Here is a 17003-nt window from a genome sequence, read left to right on the forward strand (position 1 = left end):
CAACAGAGATAATTATACTTTTTCCTTTTCATTTTGGATGTTTTTTTTCTTACCTAGTTGCTTTAGCTAAAACTTCCAATATTATGTTGAACAGAAGTGGCAAAAGTAAGCATCCTTGTTTTCCTGATCTTAGAGGAAAAGTTTTCAGTCTTTCACTATTGAGTGTGATGTTCACTGTGGGTTTTCATATATGGCCTTTGTCATGTTGAAGTTCTCCTTTTTCTAGTTTGAGTGTTCAAATGATGATTTTAAATGTGGAAAATTCTGTTTCCTTTCCTCGTTTCTTATTCTCCCTATGACCCGCCCTGTCCCCGCCAAGGCCATAGCTTTTTACATGATGTAACAAATACTTGCTGATGAAAGCATCTATGACTTCACCTGCAGAGCTCACAAGCACCATAGTGATCAGTCTGAAGGGATTATCAGTGCCAGCCAGCCAGTCTGCTGTGTAGTTAGTGCTCTTTGTAGCCAGAGATGTGGGACTTGGGAGGCTCCTGAGAACAACATCACTCTATTTGCAAGTTTGAGTGTAGAGTCTGAGACTTTCTTCAGGAAATGTAATGTCAAAATATAATATATCCTTTCCCAGGAACCATCCTTGACATAAAATAGCAGGTTGAGCAGGTTGGCAATTCTAGTATTTGTGGAAAATTGAGGAAAGAATGGTAACTGTCCACTGGAGGTCGAGAAAGGTTCAAAGAAAGAAGTGAGAATTGAGTTGTAGGGAGGCAGGCGTAGGATGTGCCTTCTAGGTACTGGGATCAGGCAACAAAGGCATATTCAAGACTTTTGTCTAGTCCTCTGCCACACCTTGCCTCCACTAACTTTCCCTGAAAGGGCGCCGTCTGCTACTGTCACAGACACAAAGGCTGACTATGGCTTGGAAACTTGAGTACAGAGACAAGAGTGCTTTTCTGTACACAGCTAGGTTTCTGCTTGCTACCCAACTGTAAACTAATACATTAAAGATACATACATGCTCTGTAAAGACAAATGATTAACATAAAAGTCAGGATAATGGCTACTTCTGGGCAGAGGAAGGGGAATTATTTTTGGTAAGAAGCACATGGCCGCACAGGTTGCCCACTGCACAACTCTAGGAGAGGCCATGCACAGAAACCCTGGCTCCTTGAGTACTCGAGAAAATCCAAGTGTGGGGTCCATAGGCATTCATATTTTTCTACAGAATAACGTGCGTTTTATATAGATTTATGAATATCTGATTGCATCAGGAATTGGCAAAGGGGCCAGAGAGTAAATACAGTAAGTCTTCATTTAATGTCATCAGTAATTTCTTGGAAACTGCAAGTTTAAAGCAAAATGACATACAGCAGCTCCTCCAGTAACAGTTTCCTTTAACGTTTAGTTATAACATTGATGAGAAAAAAATTGCTTCACATAGTCACATTTTTCAAGAACCTGTCATGACATGAAGTGAGGACTTGCTGTGTTTTAGGCTTTGCACCACATAAGATCTCTGCCCCAGTGACTCAGTTTGGTGTAGTGTAAAAGCAGCCAGACAGTAATGTAAACAAATGGGCATGGCTGTGTTCCAGTGAAACTTTATTTACAAAACCAGGTGGCTGGCTGGATGTTTTAGGGCTGTAGTTTACTAAACCCCAGGTTACACAATTACATCTTTAAACGAAAAAAAAATGTAGCTGTGATTTATCTAGGAACTGAGAGTACAGAGTCTGAACAGAGAATGTTGATAGCATAGCCTTCTGTGATCTATGTTGATTTTTAAATGATCTAAATTTGACTTTTTTTTTTTTTATGAGCTTGGAGCTTTGTCCTCTATCATGTAACATATTGACAGAAAACCACAATTGAAACTTTAAATTCATCAGGAAACCATTTTATCAGAATTATCCAGATGAATTTTCATTAATAGTAAAACCAACACAATTGATCACCAGATGTCAGGCATGATGCCAGGTGCTTTACACATGTTATTTGTCTCCCTTACAATAGTTCTTCAAAGTAGGTATTATTTTTTGTCTCCAGTTTGCAACTGAGAAAGGTTAACTTTTCTAAGGTCGTATAGCTAATAAAGCTGAGATTTTAAACCTGCGTCATTCAGCTTCAAAGTTCAGTCTTTTTTCTACAGTACATTGGCTCTATAAAAGGTATCTTGTTTTAATGCTGCCAAAATCAATTTGTTTAGATTGTCTTCGCAGTTTTACTGACTTAGAAGAACTTGATGAGACAGAGTTATATATGTGCCATAAATGCAAAAAGAAACAAAAGTCCACAAAAAAGTTTTGGATTCAAAAACTACCCAAGGTGAGTGTTGAATTTTGAGTTACGAAGCAATTTCAAGGGAAAAATGCTTGACTGCTAAGACTATGTCTATAACTTTACACTATGTGAACTGTTCTGTATGTCTCTAGGATTTTCAGTAAAAGCTAAACCCTTTACAGAATGAATGCATAAGGTATGCATGGAAGAATGATTGAGAGGGCAGCTAAAATGTTATTTACTGAACTGATAGTAGTATCAAACTTTGAAAAGTAACTTAGGTGTTCACAATCTTTGACCTCATCTCTGTCCTCCAGGTGCTATGCTTACATTTGAAAAGATTTCACTGGACAGCATATTTAAGAAATAAAGTTGATACATATGTAGAATTTCCATTGAGAGGCCTAGACATGAAATGCTACTTACTAGAGGTAAGGTGGTTACCTTTTTAGCATGGTGAAAAAATGGCTCTTCAGTAAGATTGTCATCACACGGAGAGGTTAGAGGTCATTGACATACTGATGTCATTGACCACTGCTCCTTCTTCCTTGTTCTGTAGCCTGAGAACAGTGGCCCGGAGAGCTGCCTGTATGACCTCGCCGCTGTGGTGGTGCACCATGGTTCCGGGTGAGTACAACAGCTAGCTTCTGGTGGGTGGGAATACCTGGTGGCCAGCCTAATGACCTGCAGTTTTGTACCACTCTTGATATTTCTCCCTAAAAAATGGATTCAGATAAAGTAGGTGAAATTTCCTTCAGTTTTGCTGTAGAAGAGTACTCTTGAGATGATGTTGTGAAGCCTTAAGGGAAGGTAAATAAAAGTGAAATGGAGAATGGTTCATTTGAACCCAGTATTTAGAACCCAGTCTATTTGTCCACAGACTCCAAAGTTGCTTATTTCTTTACCAATTGAAATTTAAATGGGGCAAGAGGGGAAATTATTTGGAATAACTTACTCCATGTCATCTACTGTAAAGATTCATTTTAAGTCTTATTAAATAACACTATTTTTTTTCCCTAAAAGTTTGTATTAGGGGTCTAACCTGGTTTTTGGTCTGAGAGTTGCTATTCTACCTTCAAACTTAAGACTACTATATGTGTGCAAACGACTATCCATGTTGAAAATCCTTTTCCCGCACAGCTGTGAGATCAATAAAGTAACATCTACACTCACATAGTGTTATGAAGGACAAGTCTGATTCTCACTACTTTATAGGCGCATGGCTTTTTTCCCTTTGGAAGTATGTAGGATCCTCTATCTTTGGACTTAAACATCATCAAATGTATTCCTGCTTGGCAGTTGGTAGGGACACTTTTAGTTTGGTGCCTTCAGCTCATGAAAATGTTTATACTGTAGGTCTGAACCCATTCTTTGTTCTCTGTACCTTCCTATTATATGCATAGTGAATTTCCTGGATCTCTCTTCCACATGTCTTAAATATTCTTTAATGATTTCTGTCTCTGTTTCTAAGGACTGCCATGGCCTACTTTTCCAAATCACCAATTTGGGTTTCATCTGTATCCAAATAAAAGATTAGCTCCTCCATGAAATATTTATATTACATCAATCACATTTTTCTGACAACTTTTTCATAACAGCCTATTCTTGTTTTATGATTGCACTATCTTTTTGAAACTATTAGCACTAATTAAAAAATTTAAAGTTCCCCTAGGTTTTCTGCATTCAATTCCTCAGGGTTGATCGCTTTACTTGTTCTTCCTGGTATTTCTTTCCTCTCAAAAATTTGATTTTGTAGGCATGCAAAAGGCTTAAATATTTTTAAAATTTGGTTTTGGTGGTTTATTCTGAATCATAGTAAATGATGAGATGGATCTTTATTGTTTAAATAGGGTTTTGCTGGCAGTTACGAAGGTCTGTTCTACCTGCAGGCCTTCTGTCTTTCTTGGAGGGCTGACTCTAAGGTTCCGTGTGTGAGTGGGTGGGTCATGCTGATCCGGGAGAGCCCCGATGACCACGGTGTCAGAGAAGGGTGCCCTTCTTTGTTAAGCTTAGTTTTTTCCTAAGATTCTGATGAGAAAACCTGGTACGTAGTTTTCCATGTTTCCATAGGCCTTGACCTGTGCTCGTTAGGTTGAGAGTTCCTCCTCTGTATTTTCTCCATTAGTCCAGGGCCATCTGCTTTGCATTGTAGCAAACCCTCGATTTCTGGTCAGTTTGGAGGAAGGTAAAAACATGAGTTTAGTAAGCATCTTAAATCAAAAGTCTAGGATGTATTCTTACTAAAATTTAAATCTAACATTATGTAGTTTACAGGTCTTTTTGTGATTTCTGAGGTCTTTTTTTCCTTTGGTCTTTTGCCTTTACAGGGTTGGTTCTGGACATTACACAGCATACGCAACTCACGAAGGCCGCTGGTTCCACTTCAATGACAGTACTGTAACACTGACTGACGAGGAGACTGTGGTGAAGGCAAAGGCCTACATCCTTTTCTACGTGGAACGCCAGGCCAAAGCTGGATCAGATAAACTTTAATACCTCCTCCAAATCATCATTCATCAACCATACCAGAGAAACATTTCCAGTTTTCCACAAATACTTGATCCAAGATTTAATTTCATTATGCACTTTTCAATTTCCTATTTTGGGTTTAGTTTTGTCAATGGTAGTGAGTTACTGAACATGGGCACCAACTAATTTTGTTGTTGTTCTACCAGAAAACCTCAGCAGACGTTTTGATTTGCTGCTTTAGTTGTAATAATTCAATTTTTATATGTAGTTTTAAGAACTTAGTCTTATTTGACTTTTTTATTTTATGTTAATGTTTTCAGTTCTCACTATGAGGCACATTTACATCAATGCTTTTGTTCCTCTCACATGCTGAAAGCAAGATATGTTCCTTATTGTGAAGAGTGACACAACTGCCTGCTGTCTTTTCACAGCTGTAATGGAGATCAGGTTGTCTCTAAATCAAGGATCATGTGTGCACACAACTTGTGGCCCACAAAATTTCACAGTGACTGCTGAGTAATCATTCTTTTTGCCTGTAAAAGATAACAAAGGGCATCATTAAGTAGACCAGGTAATTACTGCTTGTCTCTCAAGGCTGCTGTTTATCAGCACTAACTAAATAAATTTGTTGGTTCAGTTGTACTTGTCCTGCAAATACAAGAATTACTGTCTTTGTTGGTTTTTTGGTTTTGGGGCGTACTTGTTTGCGGGGAGGTAAGATGGGAGTAAAGACCAAATACATGTAATGTTTAAAAAAATGTTGTGACTCACTGACATGGTATAGGTGTTACAGTGAGGTAAAGCCATGGCGTCTGCCTCCTTTTTGAATCAGTCTCTCATTCCCCCTTAGTTGTAGCACTGGAAGTCACGGCATGTCCATTTTAGACTTACTCCTTGTGTTTGGCACCTGAGTCTGAGGTGTGAGCCTCTGGGATTTACTTGGCTTATCACCTGCACTTCAGTTTATCACTGGGGGTGTGCTTCCACCGGAGGACATCTAGAATCTCTGCTGCTCTGGGTTTTAACACCTCTCACTGGCCTATCCTGAGAGGAGAAGTTGAAAGTATTCTCATTTTGAGTAAGGAGAGTTTTCATTTTGTTTTTTGGGGGTTTTTTTGGAGACAAGAATCTCGCTCTGTTGCCCAGGCTAGAGTGCAGTGGCATGATCTCAGCTCACTGCACCCTCAGCCTCCTGAGTAGCTGGGATTACAGGTGCCCACCACTACACCTGGCTATTTTTTTTTTTTTTTTTTTTTTGGATTTTTAGTAAAGACAGGGGTTTACCACGTTGGCTAGGATGGTCTCGAACTCCTGACCTCAGGTGATCTGCCCACCTCAACACACCACACCCAGCCAGTTTTGTTTTTAAAAAATAGATTTAACTCAAATTCAAATTTGGAAACAGAATTCCAATTAAAGAAAGCAGTTGTAGTTTCTACAAGTGTTCTAAGACAGTCCTTTGATTTTTTTTTTTTTTTTGGTTGTGGGGGCGTTGGTAGATGTAGCCTACCAATTCTCCACAAGGAACAAAATGTATCTTGTATTAAGCCAATAAAACTTTCAGACATTTTTTTTTCTTTTTTTAGATGGAGTCTTACTCTGTCCCTCAGGTTGGAGCGCAGTGGCATGATCACAGCTCACTGTAGCCTCAACCTCCCAGGCTCAAGCTATCCTCCCACTTTAGCCTCGAAGTAGCTGGCACCACCACACCCAGCTAATTTTTAATATTTTTACTGGAGATGGGGTTTCACCATGTTGCCCAGGCTGGTCTTGCACTCCTGGGCTCAAGTGATCCACCCGCCTTGGCTTCCCAAGGTGCTGGGATTACAGGCATGAGCCACCACACCCAGCCTGTTCTATTAAAAACATCTTGATCATTTTTTATTTTTAAGTTTATGAATGTAAGAACAGTCTGATGGCTTTCCCTCAGGTTGGGTATCTGAAGTTGTGGGATCAGATGTAGCTTCATTTCCATTTTAATATTAACTGGATAAATCCCACATCTTCCCAGAACACATCTGCTAAACGCTTTAAGATGACAAGGAGCAAATTGCAATTATGTGTAAACTTATATCATCCAGTACAATGGCCCCTAGCCACATGTGATTGAAATTGAAATTAGAAACTCAGTGCCTTCAGTCACACTAGCCACATTTCAAGTGCTCAGCACCCGCAGACAGCGTAGGACAGTGCTGCTCTAAATTTTCACTCCAAAGAATAAAGCTTTGCCATCATGTTTAGGTCTTACAACTTGGAGTCCTAAAAGATAATAGGGAAATGTGTGCTTAAGTTAATTTACAGTGCTAAATTACATTAGGTTAAACTGTATGAAACTCTGCTATTTGACGAGTTCTGATCTACAAAAATGACAGCTCCAACCTGATCTGATGTATCACACATTAACACCACATCTAATTGAACCTAAAATGTGAGTGTCTCCTGTGATCGTGCGAAGTATCTCCTATGAATCCGGGCTCTTTTGCTTAGAAGGTAGACAGCTGAAACCTCTAGCATTGATCCTTCCATCTTCAGTCTCTGAATGGGCAGCTGTTGAACAGTAAGGGCCTGGGCAGAGTTGATGGTGAAAAAAAGCTGTATTTTTATACCAAATGGAACTTTAGCAACATTGGACTACTTTGTCGGGCAGAGTGGTCTTCAGACAGGTGATGCTGTTGGCTTAAGAGATGAACACGTCTTCTCTCTGAATTTGTTTTTATTGGTTGGTTTTACTTGAACAGAAGCGTTTGAATGGTATGAAGATTCTTTAGAAAAGTGATTGGATCCATTTGAATTGTGCACTTGAACACCAGTGATGTAAATGTGCCTATTGTATTTTAATTTTTAACTGTGTAGCCTTACCACACCTATTTTGAAAGCTGATCTTTTGTGCTCTTCAGGGCTTTTCCCGTGTGCCATGTTGTCTCCAGCAATATATGTGGCTTCTCGCTCAGAGCTTCTGCTGAGGCAGGGCCTCGCACTGAGTCACATGGCTCCTTGGAACAAGAAAACTTTCTCAGAAGTCCTCCCACACAGGTGGGTGATAGAAACAGTTTGTGGCAACACAAATCTCTCTCCATGGTGGAGAAACCTTTGCTTATCCACTGTATTCTACTCAGTGTATAGTGATGACAAATATGCTAGAATTAAACCAGTCAAGTATACTGGCCCAGAGTGAGTGTTAAATGTGTATCTCACCTGTGGAACCTACTCAGCAGCTTGGTTTCTGGGGTTGGGGACATATTTATTTCTTAAAGCCAAACCTCTCCTTCATTGGTTTAGTGTACATAAGTCTATTTAGATACACTTCTCCCACTTTAATCTCCACCAGCCCCTGAACTCTCTCCTGTACCCTCTGTTGCTGAAGTGGCCTCTTCACTTGGGCCCTGGAAAAGCCCATGGAAAAACTCCGTTCCTGCAGCCAAGGCCTGGGGCCCAGGTGACTAGGAGTAGCCATAGGCAGGCGAGGAAAAAGTGGGCATGTGCTGTCGTCTGTAGTCCAAGGTCTCTGCGTCTCGTCAGTGGGTGCAATGCCTTCCCCCTCAGGTGTGAGTGTGATGGACTCTAGACTGCCTTCCATGAGCGTTGGTCATGCTGTGATGTCATCATTTTCCATTAAAACCCAGTGTGTATGATGCCAAGAAGATTAATTGTGCAAGTGACTGATTCATTTAAATTGTAATCACATCCCTTTTCTGCTTCACCAACCTGAACTGTTTTAAAAAGTATCATTAAAAGTCTGTTCTCTTTCCTTTTGACTTATTTCTGAACACCTTTTTTCAGTGGAGCCACATAAATGATGATGTACTTACTCAACTTGTGGGCCTCCTCAGTCAACAGGTAGGAAGATCTTACAGAATCCCCACGATTTGGAGCTGCTGTACCTGGAACAGGATGAAGTGACCTGTACGGGCAAAGTGATGGCCGGGAGATTAGTGCCTGCGGTCAGGTGCCTGAGGTCCCACTCACCCTTGCTCAGTGAAATCACCTCAGCCTCTTGTGACTACTGATCTTACAAAAATGAGGCCCCTTCCCTCCCCTTTAGAGCTAGACTGTACCCTGAGGCATGAGTTTTGGGGTTCTGAGCAAAGGATATTGGTCATCTTTTAAGGTAAAACAGGCAAATAACTGTTAAATAAGCATCCTGCTTACAGTTAAGTTCCTGTAGACTACCTCTCTGCCCCCGTGCCTCTTGCAGACGGAACCCTGTTTTGACATTCGTCCTTTGCCTGTTCTTGTCAGTCTTCTAAAATTGAAGACACAGGTCCCTGCAGTTCAAACTGTTATGCATCCTTATTCCATGGGGCACATTCTCTTTTGGCAGCTGTGCTGGTCAGAGGCTGCGTGGCTGCTGTCCCTGCTGCCAAACCGCCTAGCTCTGGACAAGGCCAAAGGGGCAGAGCTTCGTCACCTCCTCTGGCTGTGCCTCAGACCCTCTGCAGCATGCAGGAGCGTGTTCCCCCCGGCCCTGGTAGTCCAGGATGCTTCCTGCAGCCTACCTGGAGCGGCAGCAGAGAGGCGAGGCTCTAAATGTGCTCCCTGCCAATCTTTGGCCATTCCAGCAGGGCTGCAGTAGTGCAACGTGGAAGCCACGCTGAAGCAGTGGCTCTTACTCAGTGGAAGGCACAAGTACTGCTCTGGCCTTGCAAGAAGTTGAAAGAACCACCTATTCCTAAGGGCCAACCCTCTGAAAAGCATTGGTTTGCGGAGGATTGGGGAGGGAAAGTGAAGATAATGCAGCTTTCTAATAACACCACCTGTGGCACTGCAGCATCCATTTTAAGTGGAGAAGTACACCTAGACAGAGCCTAAACTAGGGTGTCAGCTGTGATTGAGAACCACATCGATGAGCTTGAAATAGCAGCAGTAGCTGGCTCACCTTCCTTGGGAAATGCTTCCTTTTGACTGTTCCTTGGTTTGTTTTTAAGAGAACCCCCGCTCCCCGCTGCACTTCATCTTGGCACGGTGGAGTAATGCAGGCACAGGGGCACCAGCTGAGGCTGGCTTCTCAGGAAAGCCACTGACAATGGCTACTTTCTTCTTTGCTTGACTGCCTTCTGCCTTTAAAGGCAAAGCTGCACCAGCCCTGACCAAACCTTAGTTCCAGAAGTGGGTGTTCAGCATAGGCTGCTTCATTTGTGTCTATGGGAAAACAAAAGGATTCCCATTCCCTCTTGTTCCAAATGGGAGAACAAGCAAAAGTAACCACTGAGGTGGTAGTCCCTGGGCTGGCAGAGGAAAAACCGTTCTCTTCTCACTATTGCCTAGGCAGAACATGGCCTGTACAGCTGCACCATATCAGCATCCCCCAAGCAAACCAAAAAACGCCTGGGATTCAAAGAAGGGAGTTAAGTTTGGGTCCTGGGTTTGGGAGTGGAGCAGCATGAGGAAACGGGTCTGCCATATCGTGAGGCCTCGGGTACCCAGGAAGGACAGTACCTCCAGGCAACCTGGCCTAGAGTTGAGTCAGAGAGCGCAGGGGTGGCCCCACTGGCCTCTCCAAGAGGGAACAGAGGGCACTCAGAGCGGATGGTGTGTGGTCAACTTAAAGGCAAAGATGGACTAAAATACTAAAATTGTTTCAAGCAGTTTCACATTAAGAGCTACCTCATCCATCCTGACATTTTGGGAAATACAGGTTATACACACATAGTAGAAGGCCTTACCAGTGAGAAAATGTAAAGCCAAGTAAATTTAAATTTAAAACACACACTCAGTACTGCTTGACCAAAACTACACAATCAACCACAAAACACCAATAAAACACAGACACACAACTTTGGAAAGAAGCTACTTCAGTAAAATCTTTTATGAAACAACTCAGGGTAAAAATCTAGCTGTTGGGGAGGCCGGGAAAATCCCCCTGCCTAGTGGCAGGCAGCAGGACTTGAAGGCCAACCAGCCTCGCCTGGAGACAATTACTGTATGGCACAAAACCACAGGAATGAGGCAGCAGCCATGTACTCTGCTCACAACTCACAGCTGTCACCCTTAGCTCTTCACACACAGGTTTCTTCCTAGTAAGGGTGGAGCAAAAGATTCCACACTGATGTACTAGAAAATCAACACAGTTAACATTTACAGTTAGACTCCTTCCCCGTGAGTAGAGACTGCAAAGCCAGACGGAGCTGGCCGGGCCACCGCCACTGCCACCGCCAATGAAAATGCCTTGGGAAAAGCCAAAAGTGCTTGCCGCTAAACACCATTGTCAGCTAAAGGGAAAAAAAAATCCCTTTTAAGGAAAGTAACTTCAATAGGCTCCTTTTCTGCCAGGACCTCCAATCCCTCTGAACAGAAGCCGAACCACAGACTGCCGCACGTATGTCTGGGTCCTGGCTTTTCTTCCCTCACCCCTCCGCAGAGCTGCAGCACCAGTTGTTAGCCAAAAATAAACACCATTCCTCAACCATATATGTCCACCGGCCCAAAGCCGGGGAGGAGGAGAGCAGGCAGGTCAGCCCGTCCCCTGGCTGCAGCTGCACTCACATGTGGCCACTGCTCACCATGCACATAACCCAGCTCAACCGGGAGTGCCTGCTGCACCTCTTCTCCTTCCTAGACAAGGACAGCAGGAAGAGCCTCGCCAGGACCTGCTCCCAGCTCCACGACGTGTTTGAGGACCCCGCACTGTGGTCCCTGCTGCACTTCCGTTCCCTCACTGAACTCCAGAAGGACAACTTCCTCCTGGGCCCGGCCCTCCGCAGCCTCTCCATCTGTTGGCACTCCAGCCGCGTGCAGGTGTGCAGCATCGAGGACTGGCTCAAGAGTGCCTTCCAGAGAAGCATCTGCAGCCGGCACGAGAGCCTGGTCAATGATTTCCTCCTCCAGGTGTGCGACAGGTAGGCCACCTTGCCTCCTGAGCAGTGCTGGCCCCGCTAGCTCTGGCTTCCCTCTTGAGGGGCAGGGAAGAGCAAATTACGAGACCAAGATGGCTCCACCTTTGGGGTGCCTCAGACTAGGCAGGCCCAAGGCGGACATCCAGACCTGCCCAAAGCATGGTCCCCAGGAGATGATAAAATCAAGAGGGAAACAATTGCTAATCCTCCTCTTAGCCTTACAGGTCCTGGAGCTGCTTCATGCAAACACCAAGAAGTGGGGCCTCCATACTGCTAGTCATTAAGTGCTGGGTGGGTCCAGCTGGGCCTGGATTTTCAAGGTCAGGCTCTGGGAAAAGGCTTCCAGATGCAGCAATCAGCTCACCCCTCCCTTAGGCCTAGCAAGCAGCCCCCGAGACCTGGGAAACGATGCGGAGGGGAGAGGTGGGGGAGCCAGGGTGCTGGGGTCAGCTAAGCCAAACCAGACTCCACGAGTAGATGAATTACTGAGTTACACAGTACTCCTAAGGAGGGTGACTTAGCCTAATTTCTCAAATTAGCAAACTGATGCTCCCCGAGGTGGTGTGATTTGCCCAGTCTAGGGTTGCCAGGTTTTAGCAAATATATAGGCTGCCCAGTTAAATAGGAATTTCAGATAAACAGTGAATAATATTTTAGTATAAGTACATCCCAAGTACATCTTGTGTTCATCTGCTAACCCCACCCCAGACACAGACATAGACGCTGAACCACTAAGCCAGGCTCCCCCCACGGCCCCAGCCTCATGGGTATAGTGACCCAGGCAAGAACACGGAGCTACTCAACCAGCCTCTCACTGAGCCTCTGCCAGTCCTGTGCTGCCTTTGAGGAATAACACCCCCTTGATCACTTAGCAAACTGGGCCTGCTGCTCATGGAAAACTAGGCTCAGCCAGTTTACTGCCACCCAAGTTCATAGTTGCTATTTGCTGGCAGCACTACAGGAGTGGAAGGAAACAGCGTCATGACCCCACCTTTCTTTTGAGCTGGGAGAAAACAGAAGATGGACTTGGGGCTGGGCCCTGACTGGACAAGGCCATTTTCATGGGCTTAACAAGGCCCAAGAATCAGACTAGAGAGTGATATGGCGAGGGGCGGGGCGGCGGGGCGGCGGCGGAGCAGGGTGCGAATGGCAGAACATGTCCTGAAATTGTCCCATTCTTACTGTAAGAGAACCGAGCTTAATGCTCCAAACCTGCAGGTGTGAAGTGGACCTCCCAGGCCACTGTACTGATCAAGCAAGGGGCCCTGCTGTCACATAAAAAGCAAAAGGCTCTGCTGGGTCACCCAGTTCGTCCAACCATGTGATCCCAGCTCAAATATTTAAACTCTTGCAACCTCATTTCTCCTTCTGTAAAATGTGCTAAATTTTTCTTATCCGATAAGAGAATGACACAGTGGCACCTGGCACACAGTAGGTACGGAAGAACGTCTACCGAATCTGGTTCTTCTGGCGCTCGGCTCAGGTCGGGAGGAACGGCTGAGGATGGCTGGGCGGGGAGACAGTCCGCTCTTTGTTTTTTCCCTGTATCAGAATTATTCCAAGATTCTTAGAGGAAAAGATCACCCAACACCTTTGAGGCTTAAACAGCTAATCCTTATAACCACCTTGAAGGTAACAATTCCTCCCACTTGACAAATGAGAAAGTGGCGCTCAGCAAGGTTCAGACATCTGTCCTGGGTTTGACAGCAAGTCAGTCACCGGCCAGTCCCTTGAGCTCCCTGGGCCAGTTTCTCCACTTACAAAACTAGGGGTGCAGAGGTTGACGGGGTGACTAACGAAGGCGCATGAACCTGAAGGAGGCCTGGGCTCGGTGTGACACCTGGCTGCGCCCAGCGTATTTTAGTGCCTTACTTCCCACCCCAGGCACAAAGGAGCTGAGCTGGCCCAGCCAGGGGCAGTCACGGAGCTGCAGGGGGTGCTGACGGGGAAAGGGAAACGCTTCCCCAGTCCAGACTCTAGCTCCCTCTGGCTGCGCGGAGCCAAGGCCCCAGCCCATTAGTCGGTCCTTCTGGACTGGGAGCAGGCTGGTCCCGTTTGTTTCCAGGGAAAGCGGGTTATGACTGCCTGTGGAAGGCCCCGTTGCAGGCTCCTCCCAACCCCAGTGGTAGACATTATTCCCCCATGCAGAGCAAACGAAGGCTCTCTGAGTGACTGACACGGCGATAAGCCAAGTCTAACTTGGCTCAAGATCTTTTTTTTGTTGGGAGGGGCTGGTGAGGCTGCAGCAGAGAGTTCCCCCAAGCTTTCTGGGCAAGCCACCTGGGTGGATGTCCCTGATTGTACCTGCTCAGGGCCTGCGTCTAGCTGCCTCCAATCCCTGCCCTTTTCCAGGCTGGTGGCCCAGGGGATGCAGAAACAGCTCTAGTCAACTAAGCTGAACCCGGACTCAATGCTGACGCGTGCCCCCACCGCCTCGAGGGTTGGGATGGGCCTGTCACTAAGCCACCTCCAAGGAAACAAATCCCTCTTCCCACTCACGTCCCGCCGGGACATTCAGGGGCCTCAGGCTTGAAGCTAGACTGGAGCAGTCAGTCGCCACGCACCGCTCCCCTGCGAGGCAGCACATCCAGAGTGAAACAAAGAGACAAGGGCTGTGGCTCCCAGAACCGGCATTCCCTCTGTCCACAGCCGCCCCAGAACTCTGCTGGGCCGGGGTCAGGGCTTCCCACTAGGGCTCCCGAGGCTACGAGCCAAGAACCCACGCAAATGAAGGTACGGTGGGGTGCAGGGGCAGAAAGAACAGGGAAAATGGGTCGGCCAGAAAGTCGACGTGGAACCCTGCCGTGTCATCGCAGCCAAGTGTCTTCACCTCGCAGGGCCCGAGTCCTCCTCGGTAAATGAGTCCACCCAGTCCCCGGGGCGGTTGGGTGGCTTTAACAAGCCAGTGAGCCCCGGGTCACCGCACTCTCCTCACAGGTGCCCCAACCTGGCGTCTGTCACGCTGTCGGGCTGCGGCCACGTCACCGACGACTGCCTGGCCCGCCTGCTGCGCTGCTGCCCACGCCTGCGCGCACTGCGCCTGGAGAACTGCGCGCGCGTCACCAACCGCACGCTGGCGGCCGTGGCGGCGGACGGGCGCGCGCTGCAGACACTGCACGTGGACTTCTGCCGCAACGTGAGCGCGGCCGGCCTGCGCCACCTGCGCGCCGCGTGCCCGCGCCTAGCCCTGCGGGCAGAGCACAGCGCCGCCATGCTGCCCGACCAGCCCCCGCGCCCGCGCGCGCCTGCCGCGGCCCTCGGCAAGCTTCTGCCGCGCTAGACGCCGCCCCGCTGCGGCCCCCGGGGAAGGAGCGCAGCCTCAGACCGTCCTGGCTGCGAACCCAGCTCTTCCACCTTGCAGACCACCACCGCATCTTCTGAGCCTCATTTTCCCTGTCTGCACAGTGGGAATAAGAAAGCCTACCTCACGTTAAGATTTTATACATAGGATAAACCCAAGATTAAATGGATGTTTGGAAAACACTCGGCTGGTTCTCACTCAACACCACCTCCTTTCCCCTCTTGCTTACGCCCCAAGCTTTCTGCTGTGCGCTCCCCACGGCGGCGGGAGGCGCCTGCACCTTTCTCGGGGACTCCGATCGCCGTTGAATCGAAATCACCTCGGTGGGGAGGACCTGACCACTCGGAGTTCGCGGGCTTGCGCGCAGGGGTGACTGGGGCCAGGGCTGCCGCGCGCAGGGGTCTGGAGAGCCTCCGGGCGGAGCGACCCCGCGAGACTCGGTCGGCTCCCGGAGTGCCCTGGGGACGGCCGTCTCCAGGGCCCCCGGTAGTGATCTCGGTAAAGCAGGAGGAGGGGAAGCAGGGGCAGAAAGAGCCACCGAGCCGCTCCTCTTTGAGGTTTTGCCCGCACGCGCGGCTGCCTGCCCACCTTTCTTGGGGCGGATGCGCTCCCGGAGTGACCGCTCTCGGGATTGTAGAAAATTCGCTCCCAATTGTTGAATGCTTACATAAACTGCATAGTTATCCATATTTTCTACTGTTCTCATATCATAAGAGAAAAATAAATGATTTGGAAGAAAAAAAAAAAGCCTCAAACACTTAAAAGCAAAATCAGCAGCCCTGGCTAAGCTTTTGATAATGGGACTATTATAAGCTGATGACAAGCTAGATTTTTCACCTGTTGGATTTGCTGGACGTGAACACAAGCCTGGGCTTCCAATTTCAATTTCAGGGCTGTAGTCACTGATGCGTCACATTTAGTGAAGGCTCTCGGCCTCCCCGCAGCCGCCTGGTCCTGGGTCACTGGGGAGGATTCTGGGTGGGTGGAAGAGGCGAGGAGCACTATGGGCGCTGCTCACACTCCGGCTCCACCCAGCACCAGCTGCGATAAAGCCCTTCACCCATCCAAGGCCAGGTGTTTCTTTGTGTGAAAGAGGAGCTTGATCCCTACTCACAGGTTCCTGAATTCATTGCTTAAATAGGGAAACAGCAAGGAAAAAGACAACTTCTGTTCTCATGAAGCTTACCTTCTAGTGGGGGAAGAGACAACAGGTAACTGGTATATACGAAGGTAGAAAGGGCCGGATGCGGTTGCTCAACGCCTGTAATCCCAGCACTTTGGAAGGCCGAGACGGTGGATCACGAAGTCAGGAGATTGAGACCATCCTGGCTAACACGGTGAAACCCCGTCTCTACTAAAAAATTACAAAAAATTAGCCGGGCGCGGTGGCGGGCGCCTGTAGTCCCAGCTACTCGGGAGGCTGAGGCAGGAGAATGGAGTGAACCCGGGAGGCAGAGCTTGCAGTGAGCCGAGATCGCGCCACTGCACTCCAGCCTGGGCGACACAGTGAGACTCCCTCTCAAAAAAAAAGAAAAAAAAAAAAAAGGTAGAAAGTATTTGGAAAAAAGTGCAGGCTGTAACAAGGGCTATTAGGGATTGCTGGCAAGAGATTGGGGGGTGGAGTGAAGCCTCTGAGAAAGGATTGACCAATGTAAGCCTCACTGAGAAGATGACATTTGAAGGTATGAAGTGAGCCAGGGGGCCAAGACACTCCTAGCAGAGGAACAGTCAGTGCAGAGGCCGCGGACTACAGGCACGGCTCATGTGTTAGGGGAACAGCAAGGAGGTCAGGGTGGCTGGTGCAGAGTGAACGAGCAGGGAAGCTGAGTAGCAGATATCAGAGAAGCAATGTAGCCCGCAGCTTAACTTCATGCATTTTAAACCTTTTTTTCCCCATTCTCTTGGGTTTCAAAATGTAACCTTGAGGCAACTCAAAAGCCTTTCTCCTTAGCCTTAAAATCGACTCCACATCCCTCCCCTTTCTCACCGGATATGCTCCCTTTTCATTTATCTAACTGTATGCTACTATTTAATTGTGTGATGTCTTAGAAGTTTCAGGGGCTAGTCTTGAGACAGACCAAGTCTGGAGACCCAGCTGCAAACCTCCAAAAATTACTTCAAAATGGCTAATTAACAACCTGGCCATTGTTAAAATAATG

The 17003-nt window shown here is 47.0% G+C and overlaps 3 protein-coding genes and 1 pseudogene across 22 annotated transcripts in view; 3 read left to right on the top strand and 1 right to left on the bottom strand.

Moving 5' to 3' along the window:
• USP3 (ubiquitin specific peptidase 3) overlaps positions 1-8458 on the top strand; it is an 88689-nt gene extending 80231 nt beyond the window's left edge. For 6 of the 16 annotated variants that reach the window (XR_003730916.2, XR_003730913.2, XR_003730920.2 and 3 more), the window contains 6 exons: positions 2168-2286; positions 2559-2672; positions 2801-2868; positions 4569-5281; positions 7608-7743; positions 8039-8458. Coding sequence is in view for 6 of the 16 variants with exons in the window: in XM_015142357.3 (XP_014997843.1) it covers positions 2168-2286; positions 2559-2672; positions 2801-2868; positions 4569-4734 (467 nt within the window). In the remaining 10 variants the exon portion in view is untranslated. Of the gene's footprint in view, positions 1-2167; positions 2287-2558; positions 2673-2800; positions 2869-4568; positions 5371-7607 lie in introns of those variants that run through there. The other 10 variants (XM_015142357.3, XM_077938044.1, XM_077938042.1 and 7 more) reach the window with 4 other exon arrangements.
• Positions 1547-15840, bottom strand: LOC144329917 (uncharacterized). 4 transcript variants are annotated; one of them, XR_013395656.1, is made up of 5 exons: positions 14043-14536; positions 12965-13085; positions 8520-8611; positions 4125-4407; positions 1547-2957 (listed from the first exon to the last, which is right to left on the bottom strand). XR_013395656.1 is itself a non-coding variant. In XM_077939545.1 (4 exons), exons 1-4 carry the CDS (start codon positions 14128-14130, stop codon positions 5170-5172), a joined length of 375 nt encoding a protein of 124 aa, XP_077795671.1. In that variant the 5' UTR covers positions 14131-14168; the 3' UTR covers positions 1547-5169. The 4 variants fall into 4 exon arrangements, 2 of the variants coding, with proteins under 2 accessions (XP_077795671.1, XP_077795672.1); XM_077939545.1 differs by having other exon boundaries at positions 1547-5243; positions 14043-14168; XM_077939546.1 differs by lacking the exons at positions 1547-2957; positions 4125-4407 and adding an exon at positions 7643-7703 and having other exon boundaries at positions 14043-14168.
• Positions 8541-15591, top strand: LOC706086 (F-box and leucine-rich protein 22). The gene is made up of 2 exons (XM_001106074.5): positions 8541-11546; positions 14481-15591. The coding sequence occupies exons 1-2, from the start codon at positions 11029-11031 to the stop codon at positions 14821-14823; spliced, it is 861 nt and encodes a 286-aa protein (XP_001106074.2). The 5' UTR covers positions 8541-11028; the 3' UTR covers positions 14824-15591.
• On the top strand, positions 15013-15591 carry LOC106999197 (F-box and leucine-rich protein 22-like; annotated as a pseudogene). Its single transcript, XR_013395655.1, has one exon. The product of XR_013395655.1 is annotated as an F-box and leucine-rich protein 22-like (transcript).
• Positions 15841-17003: the final 1163 nt, after the last annotated feature.

The sequence above is a fragment of the Macaca mulatta genome, chromosome 7 (genome assembly GCF_049350105.2).
Source record: "Macaca mulatta isolate MMU2019108-1 chromosome 7, T2T-MMU8v2.0, whole genome shotgun sequence".
NCBI classification, from domain to species: domain Eukaryota; kingdom Metazoa; phylum Chordata; class Mammalia; order Primates; family Cercopithecidae; genus Macaca; species Macaca mulatta.

What these genes read in the sequence shown, in the direction of transcription:
- LOC706086 (XM_001106074.5), top strand. Translation starts at nt 11,029, where the DNA reads ATGTCTGGGTCCTGGCTTTTCTTCCCTCACCCCTCCGCAGAGCTGCAG. An exon ending in CTCCTCCAGGTGTGCGACAG is followed by an intron (nt 11,547 to 14,480) that starts GTAGGCCACCTT and finishes CTCTCCTCACAG; the next exon opens with GTGCCCCAACCTGGCGTCTG.
- LOC144329917 (XM_077939545.1), bottom strand. Translation starts at nt 14,130, where the DNA reads ATGTGCTGCCTCGCAGGGGAGCGGTGCGTGGCGACTGACTGCTCCAGT. An exon ending in CCTGAATGTCCCGGCGGGAC is followed by an intron (nt 13,086 to 14,042) that starts GTGAGTGGGAAG and finishes ATTCTGATACAG; the next exon opens with GGAAAAAACAAAGAGCGGAC. An exon ending in CCGTACCTACTGTGTGCCAG is followed by an intron (nt 8,612 to 12,964) that starts GTGCCACTGTGT and finishes TTGCCCGTACAG; the next exon opens with GTCACTTCATCCTGTTCCAG.